The 12,119-nt window shown below is 38.8% G+C and overlaps 1 protein-coding gene across 5 annotated transcripts in view; it reads right to left on the bottom strand.

Moving 5' to 3' along the window:
- Positions 1-5,420: 5,420 nt before the first annotated feature.
- OPA1 (OPA1 mitochondrial dynamin like GTPase) overlaps positions 5,421-12,119 on the bottom strand; it is a 92,794-nt gene continuing 86,095 nt past the window's right edge. For 4 of the 5 annotated variants that reach the window (XM_047788942.1, XM_047788967.1, XM_047788961.1 and 1 more), the window contains 2 exons: positions 11,704-11,778; positions 5,421-8,982 (listed from right to left, as the gene is read on the bottom strand). In XM_047788942.1, coding sequence (XP_047644898.1) covers positions 11,714-11,778 — 65 coding nt within the window. In that variant the 3' untranslated portion in view covers positions 5,421-8,982; positions 11,704-11,713. Of the gene's footprint in view, positions 8,983-11,563; positions 11,583-11,703; positions 11,779-12,119 lie in introns of those variants that run through there. The other variant, XM_047788952.1, reaches the window with a different exon arrangement.

The raw sequence follows: 12,119 nt of genomic DNA, 5'->3' as shown, positions 1-12,119 counted from the left end.
CTGCTCCGGTGGCTTCAGACAAAGTTACCATTAACTCCCCAACCTGCAAGAAAATGATTTGACACAAAGGATTCCAAAATGTCCTCCTCTCCCCCTACAAGCCGGCAAACAAATGGTACAGGAATGAGGTCAGAAAGGAATCCCCCGCCCACCAGGCCCCTGAATTCATTTACCTACCTCAGAGCCCATTCAGGGGAAGGGGTGGGACCGGGAACAAGAGCCCCTCGGAGGCCAAGTGGAGTTTGGGGGTCGAGCGCTACATTACAAGATCTGACAGGCCTTTGCCAGCCTTCAGCTTCTTTGTGTCTCTCACATAATAGAGAAACACAAACTGAGCAGCACACGATCTGTGGTTACACCCTTGGACAGCGCACAGTCTTTGCAAATGCTAATAGTATTGTAGCATCCTGTCATCCGGGAACACAAAAAAGGATGTTGATTTTCACATGAACCAGAACAGGCCCATTGTACACAAGTTGGTGACCAACTTGTAGTATCTGCACATCAAAAGCCCAGCCAATCATAGGGTACACAGCTGGCGAATGCACCCAGGGACGGGGGCGCCTGGCCCAGAGAACGGGATCCAAAGGCCTCGGTGACGGGGACAAAACACAGTGCTTTTGACGTGAATGGGCCCACAGTCTCACCATCCCGATTCAGTTCTGACCGTAGCAATTACTATAAGCAGAGGGACTATAAGTGTCTCAGATATTTACAAAGAGAAATCTGAATGTATGAAAATGGGAGTGGCTTTGTGCTCCTGCTGAGAAGCTTTGATATGGCAGAGGCAGAGAAGGGCAGGGATAGGCAACGAGGCATTCACACTAGGGGTGATCTGATACAGGAAAGAGAAACTCATGAGAATGCTGGCAGGGAAGTATTCATTATCTACCTCCATTCTAATGGTCCGGGGAACCTAGAAACTCTCTCGTTAGTTAAATCAGGAATATATGTGGGAGTTCCCATCATGGCGCAGGGGAAACAAATCCGACTAGGAACCATGAGGTTGCGGGTTCAATCCCTAGCCTCATTCAGTGGGTTCAGGATCTGGCGTTGCCGTGAGCTGTGGTGTAGGTCACAGATGTGGCTCACATCTGCGTGGCTGTGGCTCTGGCGTAGGCCAGTGGCAACAGCTCCAATTAGACCCCTAGCCTGGGAACCTCCATATGCATATGCCGTGGGTATGGCCCTAAAAAGACAATAATAATAATAATAATAATAATAAAGAATATATATGATATTCCTGGAGTTCCCGTCATGGCTCGGCTGAAACAAATCTGACTAGTATCCATGAGGATGCAGGTTCGATCCCTGGCATCCCTCAGTGGGTTAAGGATCTGGCATTGTTATGAGCTGTGGTGTAGGCCAGCAACTACAGCTTCAATTTGACCCCTAGCCTGGGAACTTCCATATGCTGAGGGTGTGGGCCGCCCCTCCACCCCAAAAGAATATATATGATATTCCTGAAAAGAAACCTACTCAAAATTCATAAAGGCTTCTGCTAATAGCTTGCCTTCCTAAGGTTAAATTTATAAGAAACCAAAAGGCAGACAAAATTTGGGAAAATAAAATATTCAATCTAGGTTTTGAAAACTGGTATAAAAATCATCCTATATCTTAACAGTTGGGGGTAACTCAAAAAGAGAGAATCTGTATAGGTAAAATGGGAAAATGAATATGACAACACGTTGAGGGAAATTTGCAGGGTATTCATTTTTCCTCCTAAGACTTAAGGTTTGGGGTAGATGGGAGATCAGAGCCCCCAGAATCTCAGTAACCCCTCTGCCCCTGGGTCCCTGAGGGAACCACACCTCTCTGCTGGCATTTCCATTCCTGTGATGCCGCAACAGCCTCATATCATTAGGGGAAACCATCCTAGGCCATTTCTGCAAAGTTAACTCAAACTGCACTATTTAGGTGTATCAGTGCCCGAATGTAATTTTATAAATATGTTCATTTTCCTAAAAGCATGTTTGAGGCAGAGCATACTTTGGAAAGTGCATAGGCTTGTCACCAGATTCGTTTTCCAATTTAGAAAAATTTCCACCTTTGTTATTTATTCACTAAAACACAATCGTGGTCATTTAATTGGTTAATAGGATGCCCTGAGCCTATTTCCTCACCTATAAAACAGAAATAATACTGCTTGTGGTTAATGGATGTATAACACAAGCCATGGTGGTTCTTTTGCTCTAGATTCAAGTTCTTTTCTTCAAAATTTAAAAAAGTTAAGTCGAACAGGTTTCTGAGGATTAATCCTTGGCAAGACAGGATACTGACCATTAAAAAGCCTTCATGGGGGGGGGTCTATATAGACCCCAAAAAGCTCATGGCCAATGACAATACACGTCTTTACTGTGCCCCAAGTCCTGCTAAGACCTTTATTCAGGCCCTTTGGGTGTGTGGCCACCCCTGCAATGGCTGGAGACTGTGACCTCTCTGCATGCTTTCTCCCAACACACACCAGGGCCTCCCTCCTGTTAGTGTAGCTCCTGGTGGTGGGGAAGCAGTTCACTGGATTTGTGCTGTGGTCTTAAGGTGACTTTCAGTTTCAATTACACGTAAATTTTTTTTTTTTTTGGTCTTTTTAGGGCCATATCTGCAACATACGGAAGTTCCCAGGCTAGGAGTTGAATCGGAGCTGTAGCTGCTGGCCTACGCCACAGCCACAGCAACGCTGGATCTGAGTCGTGTCTGCAACCCATGCCACAGCTCACAGCAATGCAGATCCTTAACCCACTGAGCCAGGCCAGGAATGGAACCTTCGTCCTCATGTATACTAGCCAGGTTCGTTTTTGCTGAGCCATGGTGGGAACTCCTCCACTAAATATAAATTGATTGTAGAAATTTATCCATATACATTTGGCATCCAAAGGCTGGGTACCGCTCATGGCATCACTACATGCAAGTGTGAGAACCTTTGACTTAAGCCTTTTGGACAAATATATTTCTTTTCTTTTCTTTTTGGCTACGCCTGCAGCATGTGGAAGTTCCCGGGCCAGGGACAGAACCTGGGCCACAGCAGTGACCAGGGCCACTGCAGTGACAATGCCAGGTCCTTAACCTGCTGTGTCACAAGAAAACTCCCTAAACGAATATATTTCTTAATGGAGAAATACTTAAGTATTGCATTTCGTTAATGATGCATGACTACTTCTGTGTTCAGATGTTTGGAAGAGAGGTATTAAAAACAAAAATGGAACACAAACTAAAGGAACAGAGAAACAGATACGTTCATTCCTTAAGCGATCTATTAGTTTCAGCACTTCCTGGCAGCTGAGGCAACAAAACAGGTACTAAGTCTTGAGTTCTCTTTGACAAGAGGGAAGCACCATATGCGTTTATCTAGAGCAGGAAACTTCTGTAGGACTGAATTATCTAGCCATTGTTACTTTAAAGAACTTAAGTGATGGCAGAGACATGCCATTAGATTTTTCTTCTACAAAAGGTACCGTGTATTTTCTTCGAATGAGGGCATCATATAGTATTTGTCTGTCTATGCCAAGGGTGAATACTATTAGGTGAATTAAGAAGTGGGTAAACGTTAAGTAGTCCAAGCAGTTTTACTTGCTGATGATTTGGTCTAATTGTCAGAAAACTTTGGCAAATCAAGAAGATGTAGTGGGAGTTCCCGTCGTGGCTCAGTGGTTAATGAATCTGACTAGGAACCATGAGGTTGCAGGTTCCATCCCTGGCCTTGCTCAGTGGGTTAAGGATCTAGCGTTGCCATGAGCTGTGGTGTAGGTCGCAGACATGGCCCGGATCCTGGGTTGCTGTGGCTTGTGGTGTAGGCTGGCAGCTATTGCTTCAATTACACCCCTAGCTTGGGAACTTCCATATGCCACGGTGTGGCCCTAGAAAAGACCAAAAAAAAAAAAAAAAAAAAGAAAAAGAAAAGAAAAAGAAAAAAAAGAAGATGGAGTGGAACTATGCCCTACATACCTTCTCAGGAATGTTAGGGGTCTCACAGATTTTTGGCAAGTGTCAAGTCACGTACACCATGACCATATTTTTTGACACCAGATAAAATCCCGTGTCATTGCTATGACTTACTTACTCTAAGAGTAAGCAGCCAAATAGACATTCTTCTTTGAACTCTAAGGAGTGTAACTTATACACAATCATAAGACATGTCTCTGTGGAGGCTACTGGCAGTGCCATGACATGGTGACTGACTCTTCAGTGGGGCCTCTAGTTTTTTTTTTAATGACTTTATGCATTTTCTCATATACTTGGAAAGGCTACACCTGGGTTAATTACTTAAAAGCAAAACAAATAACAGTAAGTTTTTACCATAAAGAATGAAGGACTTGATTAAAAAACATAAAAGGTATAGTTATCCCCTCGTCAGTAACTTGATCTCAGTTGAACCTTAACACTGGTCCAAGAGAATGTGAACAAAACTCAGGAGAAAGTTTTCAGAGGGTGATCATACACTTTCTCATTTTCAAGCTGGTAACTCAAGTCTCATTTTACGATGTCTGTTTTTCTTACCCTTATCTTACAGAACGGACTCCTTTGGGCTAAAAATCACTCCTAAGTGAACTTTTTTGACACTGACCGGCTTTTTAATCTTTGACAACTTTTGTAGTACCTTAAGTTTTCTACAGCCATCAACTGAGTCTAATATGTGTAGAAATTATGACTTAGTTACCACAAATTGGGTATTTTGTTTAAGTTTTATTCAAACAATTATTATTTTAAAACGTTTAATATAATTAAATAATACACCTTGTATTATTTACAAGCACATGGTAGCTACTTTGACAAAGATACTAAGTCTTCATTTGAAAGTATTTGAAGAAAACGCATAAATTAACCTATTAAATCTTCAGAAAGTAAACTCTTCAAACTTTCTTGACCCACGAAGGTTTTGAACTTGAATTGCACAGAGGATGAAAACAATTTAAAATACAACTCGTTTCGGGGCCTTATACCAGGATTGGCCTGGTAGCACCGCTAAGTGAAATAACTGCTAATGTGACTGGAGTATGTTCTTCCCTTCAAATTTTCTAAAGGAATTCAAAGATTGTCTCGACATCTCTTCACCAGAAACATGCCACACTCCAGCTACGTGTACCACTTATGGGAGCGACTGTGCCTTTACTAAATCTTTTCCTGGTTTTGACTTTAGCCAACCACATGAGTCCTGGAGAAGACACACCTATGCCTTGCCTTATTTGACATATCTAATGATCACCAAATCTCTAATAAGCATCATTTATGAAAAAAAGTTCTGGGAAGAATTATAAAATAAGAAATGGGAGTTCATAATCAGGTGGTAGATGGAATTAAGTGATCTTTAAGGTTCCTTCCAGTTCTGAGACCTTAATGATGACTTTTTAATAAGCCTCATGTATGACGGAGCATGTTAGCATCACTAATGAAAATGATGGCCATGGCAGTGAAATGCAGTTAAAATCATTTAAAAATATATTTTAACAAAGAAATATCAGAATGTATTTACAAATATCAACACATGAAAAAAGAGCATTGTTAGACCAGGAATTACAACTGTGCAATGTGAGGTACGTGAAATTTAAGTATTCAAACAGCCACGTGAAGAGGCTTGTTAGACCATGAATTTGGTTATACTACAGGGTCAAATTATCACCCTAGGTGCACAGATACTTTCTCTTTCTTCTTCATTAAAACAGAGACAACTTAAAAGATGTTCTCCAATAACAGAATTATCACATGATTTTAGTATCTTTAATTACTCATCTACACAAATGACCTTAGATCAAGCACAGGCAAAATATAAATTGCAGTAACATCTACATGTAATGTGAAGGTCTTTAAAAATAATACAAAGTTCATTCATAGTGCACAAGTAAAAACAGGGTTAAACTTTAAATATTTAAGCACAAAGTCATGATTATTCAAAAGGTAAGCATTATTTGTAAGCACATTTCCATACCATTAAAGATCCTGAAACCATAGCAATACCAGCTTAGAGAACTGAAATAAAAAAAAAAAATACTTTGATCCCCTTTATTGGAAAACTAAAATAACATATTTCTTTTCACAGATAAATACATCTAAAATAAATTAAATTATGGACTAGTTAAGGGATTTACCTCTTAAACTTACACTCTGAATCTTATCATCATATATAAAGTTCCCTAATTATAAGCTTAGGAAGCATTTCTCTCTGCAATGTTCCCTACTCATTTTTACACTAGTCATTTGCATCTGGAGGCTAAATTACTTGTGGGAAGGAGTCTGTTGCAGCGAAGAAGTCTGGAAAGGATGGGGGTGGGCAATAAAAAGAAAAGAGAATACAAATAAGCCACTAAGAAAGGCTGATTGCTCCACCTATAACAACAGCTCCACTGAACTATAGTTCAACCGTGAAACCACTTGTTTTCTATCGGGTCTTGCCCACATGGACTGATTTTTTTTTTTAACTGATACCTAGACCAAGTAAATTTTAGATATAATCTATTTACAGTTGTTCAGTCTTCCATAAAGAGCTTTGTTCACTCTATTCTTTGCAGTTTCTGACATGAAGAACAAACGATTCCTGGTCTAGTTAGAATTTAACTTCTGTATAGTGAATGTTTTTATTTGTTAATTTGTATACTTCTGTATAGTGATTTGTTTACATTTGAATCATTTGTAATTTCTGAACTACAGACGCAACACACAGGGTTTACTGTTGAGAATCTGAACTTTATTTTTTCTTTTAATAACATCTGCATTTAATAAATACCTAGCTATGGCAAGGGGCTTAGTATGAGATCAGCCATAAAGGAAAAAAATACATAATCCATGAAAGGAGTTGTATTATGGAGAGGGATGGGAAATGTCTGGATTCTAATATGGTATTTCTAATAATATTTTTATCATCTATTTATATATTTAAATTACAAACATTGATCTCAAAGAAATGGAGATACCCCATTGCTCTTTCTTAAGTTTACATAAAGGCAGGTGATAAAAGTACTGATTTAGGGAGTTCTCATTGTGGCTCTGGGGTAATGAATCCAGCTAGAATCCATGAGGATGCGGGTTCGATCCCTGACCTCGCTCAGTGGGTTAAGGATACAGCACTTCGGTGAGCTGTGCGTAGGTAGCAGATGGGGCTTGGATCTGGCATTGCTGTGGCTGTGGTGCAGGCTGGCAGCTATAGCTCTGATTCAACCCCTAGCCTGGGAACCTCCATATGCCACCAGAGCGGCCCTAGAAACAAAAGTACTGATTTAATATCAGCCTTTTGCTTGGGGACAATCTGTGGAACTACAGCTGAGGGCATTTTTCCTCATCCTTAGCTCAGAGAGTTAAATATGGGCCTATTTCTTTTTTCCTTTAGAAGTAGATTTGTAGTTGTAAAGTGGTTGTATTTTATAACCGCAAAAACATGAATAATTGTAGGATGTCTGCTTCAGTGAGGGTGTTTACCACTGGCCCGCACTGGCTGGAGGGAGTTAACCAGTAAGTTAGGAACGCCTAAGCTTTGGACAGGACATTGGTAAGCTCTACTCCCTTTCTATTCAGCAGCGATCCCTAAGCCTAAATGACATAAGAAATGTTCTTGACCACCCAGCTACCAAATAAAATACACTGCTACTAGCCACCTAAAACTGGATCTATTTTCCTTATCAAACAGTATAAAACAACTATTTTCTGAACTCTCAATTTCTGAACTATTTTGTGACATCTTTTAACCTTGCACACTAAGTGTCAGATCTTGATAGAGCTCACAATAAAGGCTGCACTGTTGTTAAATTAAAAAAAAAATGTGGGGTTGGCAAGGAAACTGTTACCAAAACATATTCCGAGAAAACTGTAAAATTAAAAAAACTGTAAAATAAACTGTCGCGCAATGGCATTTTTATCAGAATAATAAAGGCTTAATGAAATGGCAGCAAAGAGCAAAGTTAAACGAGAAAGATATTTGAAGTCAAAGATGGCCTATTTCTTTGTTTTAAGTTTCTTTAGCTGATAAAAAAAATATATAAAAAACATGAAAATAATGTGAGGATATTACTGTAATTGAACTGCAATTAATTAAACTTTGTATTTTTCTTAAATGTTCAGCGAACTGGGGGTGGTGAATTATTCTAATTGCTGAAATAACTTCTATTTAAAATACAGTGTCATGAAAGAAAGCTTTTTCCTGAGGTCTACTGAAATGTTTGACAATCGTCTAAATGAAATCAGTCAACTGATTATTCTTAATCTTCCCCATCCTGTGTCACAATCCAATAGCTCTGTCAACAGGTTAAAAAAAACATTAGCAGAAAGCCTAGCTCAAGTATACAGCATCCAAAATGAATGAAATTCAAATGGATAGAGAGAGTACAAAAACATTAACTGAATCAAATAGGTAAACTGCTATTGACTTCTCTCAGTTGTCAACGAAGGGTTGAAATCTGTCACTGAATGTACATGGGACTGCCTACTGGGCGGGAGGGGGGGGTTCCACTCGACTTCTTTCACGTGATGAATATCAACTGAATTATCATGTCAGATATTTTCTGGATCTAGAACATTACAGATACAGACAACAACTCCGCAGGTTACCATCATTTATAGATATACAATTGATAGCCTTTAGAAAATTGCCTTAAGTTTTATTTCAAAACACCTAGCATTCTTTTTCTGGAAAATAAACAGATATCAAGTAATGTCAGCTAATGAGTTAGCTGAACTAGCTAGGGCCACCACAAATGAGACAACAAGAAGGAGGCCAAGTGTCTTATCTTCAAGGACTGAGCCTAATGGCTATGCCACTTAAAGCATCCCAACTTTGATAAAATAAAATAGAATGTTACTGCCATTCCCATTGTTCTTTCATTCAAAAGGTAGCTGATAGTTAAAGTGTCTCTAACACACTGCATAAATTATTTATATTCCATGACTTTATTTTATGTTTAGAAAGGTGGAATAGCAGAAGAAAAAAAAAGGCAGGACAAAAGATTTTGGAGTTTTCTTTCTTCAGATGTATGCAGAGGTGATTATAGTATGAGTAGGTTTCTGTAAAAATAAACAGAATTTTTATTGAAAAATTTATTAGGTCTGAGGAGACAAACGTAAAAGTTTCTAGGTAAATTTTACCACTGCGTGACCATAAAAATATTTAAGCTTAACTGCCTAAGTCTGCTAGTTTTATTAAACATATCCACCATAAAAATATAACAATTTCATCAAACATGATATATGAATCAAAAAATACTGGAATTCATCTTCAGCAAGTATCAGAATTAGTTACTCAAAACTATCAGACTGAGGAGCTCCATGAATCTTAAAACTGTCACTGAGAAACTACTCTTTAAGATGCTTGGTAACTTTTATTAAATGGTCAGAACGAAGTAAGGCTACAATTTTGCCCGATTTATTCTTTTAAATGGATTTGCAGAGTACAAAATAGACTATCTGTCCAATTCATAGGCATCTGTTAACAGTTCACAGAACCCTAAATCAAGGGTTGGGAAGTGCCTTAGAGAGTAGAAACAAAGAAAGTTGGGACTGTTTTCCTGTACGCAACCCGGCTCACAGGACTGTCCTGACCTGCACTTGGAACAGACATGCGGACAGGAAAAGGCCTGTTCATAGCAGCGATGGTAACTCCAGACGTCATACTGACCAGCTTAGGGAAGCGACCCTGACTATTTTGTAAAGCACTGGCTAGCTTTGGGTTTGTTTTATTGAAAAGACAAAAACATACATACATTATTTTTTAAGGCCACACCTGTGGCATATGGAGGTTCCCAGGCTAGGGGACGAATTGGAGCTGTAGCTGCCAGCCTACACCACAGCCACAGCAATGTGGGATCCGAGCTGCGTCTGCGACCTACACCACAGCTCAGGGCAACGCTGGAATCTTAACCCACTGAGCAAGGCCAGGGATCGAACTTGCATCCTCATGGATACTAGTCGGGTTTGTTTCTGCTGAGCCATGACAGGAACTCCATACTTTATATTTTTAATGGGGTTTCTGTCAACTCCCCCCACCAAGAAAAAACACATTTGTAAGCAAAAATATCAAGTAAACTCGTGTTGAAGAGAATCTCCAAATCAATCAAGACTTTGAAATGTTTCTAACATCAACTACTGAGAGTAATTACGGTGATAAGGAAGATGTAACACTTTTTGGTTTTAAAAGAGAATTTCACACACTGAAGTTGTATAAAACATTTACACTGGTAGATACTTTAAAACAACAAAAAAACACAAAGTAAGAAAACATTATTCTAAAGCTTTCTAACTCCTTCTTCTTTCATGCATTGCTGGTATACTATTCTAAATGATGTTGGTCTGAGCTGTGCTTCATTTCCCAGCCAGCTTTCGCAAACATACAGCCCCTACAATGAAGTAGGTAGTCTGATTTAAGGGCCTTTTCTGAACAGAATGTAGCCAGAGAAACACTCTTGCATGTTACTAATTCTTTCCCTTCTGACTGTGCTGCAGGCTGCCTACAGGGTAAGGCTCCGAGATAAAGTAATTAATCAAATATTTTAAATAAATGATAAGGTCTTAATTATAGCATTTTCCCTTTCTCAACTTCTTCATTAAAAGCAAAAGACTTACTAATTGTAATTCTTTGGCAATAATTAACTATGCTACTAACGGAAGTCATTAAATAGACAATATTTTATTGGGAACTGCTTATATTGCCAGACTATAGAATTATACAAGAGCCTGTACATCCAGAAGAGTCCTAAATTCTACAGCTAAGTTAGTTTAAATAGAAAAATGTTTTCTGGAGTTCCCGTCGTGGTGCAGTGGTTAACGAATCCAACTAGGAACCATAATGTTGAGGGTTCAATCCCTGGCCTTACTCAGTGGGTTAACGATCCAGCGTTGCGGTGAGCTGTGGTGTAGGTCGCAGACGCAGCTCTGGCTCTGGCGTAGGCTGGCAGCTACAGCTCCGATTAGACCCCTAGCCTGGGAACCTCCATATGCTGCGGCAGCGGCCCAAGAAATGGCAAAAAGACAAAAAAAAAAAAAGAAAAAAGAAAAGAAAAATGTTTTCTATTTCAGTGTTTTTAAACATGGAGAATAAGATTAAGAACAATTATTGAAATTTTTAGTCAAGGCAAATAAAAAAAGCTTTTGCAAGTTAACATATACATAATCACCCACTGAATATGAATAATGAGGAATAAAATAATGATATCCACAGTTCAACTCTTCACCTGCAGAAAATCTGAGCCACACTGCATATTTTGAAGTACCTTAGCTTTATTCACCTTTGTTCTGTTCAAAATGAGTTCTAGAGGATATTTTTAATTTAGCCAAAAGGCAATCAAATCATTCAAAGGAACATCGTAAATATGAAATTTAGAATCTAGTTTCAAAGATTCCAGCATTTTCAATTATTTAGATTAAAATTATGATTAAGGGGGAGTTCCGATTGTGGCACAATGGAAACAAATCTGACTAGTATCCATCAGGATGCGGGTTCCATTCCTGGCCTACACTCAGTGGGTCGGGGAATCCGGTGCTGCCGTGAGCTGTGGTGTAGGTCGCAGACATGGTCAGATCTCGAGTTGCTGGGGCTGTGGTGTAGGCCAGCAGCTGTAGCTCCAATTCGATCCCTGGCCTGGGAACTTCCATATGCTGAGGGTGCAGCCCTAAAAAAAAAAAAAGAGCAACTTGAATCTAGCTAAGTAGAACGATAAACTATTAAAATAAGATTAAAAGGTAAATTTTGTGTGTAGTCAGTACCAGTGCAGTAAAAGGACATTTACTTACTTATTACAATTTATTTCTCCTGATGAAGAGCTTCAATAAAAGCATCAAGTTTTTCTTGAATTTCTCTAACTTTCTCTGTGGAGACAAAAAAGATAATAAAACAGTTAAAAATTAATTTATTTTTCAAAGTCACAAATCATAGGAAATAAATAATCTGGGATACTTTAACTACTTGGGAAAATGGGAAAAATTACCTTAGAACCACACATCATCTTATATCCAAATAAAGTTCAAATGGATTGTAGCATTAATCCATAGTTATGGATTCTTACACCGAAAAATACAAGTATAAATACATTATATAATTTTAAAAAGTTCTTGGATACTTTGGATTCTAACCAAGGACTCACAGTTAGCAATATCTGAAAAGAGGAAAATATAATGACACCATTTTTTAAAATTAGAAGAGAATATAG

This window comes from Phacochoerus africanus, chromosome 1, assembly GCF_016906955.1.
Source record: "Phacochoerus africanus isolate WHEZ1 chromosome 1, ROS_Pafr_v1, whole genome shotgun sequence".
In the NCBI taxonomy this organism is placed as follows: Eukaryota; Metazoa; Chordata; class Mammalia; order Artiodactyla; family Suidae; genus Phacochoerus; species Phacochoerus africanus.
Note: the sequence above shows the minus strand (reverse complement) of the source record. Positions and strands in the feature narration are given on the sequence as shown.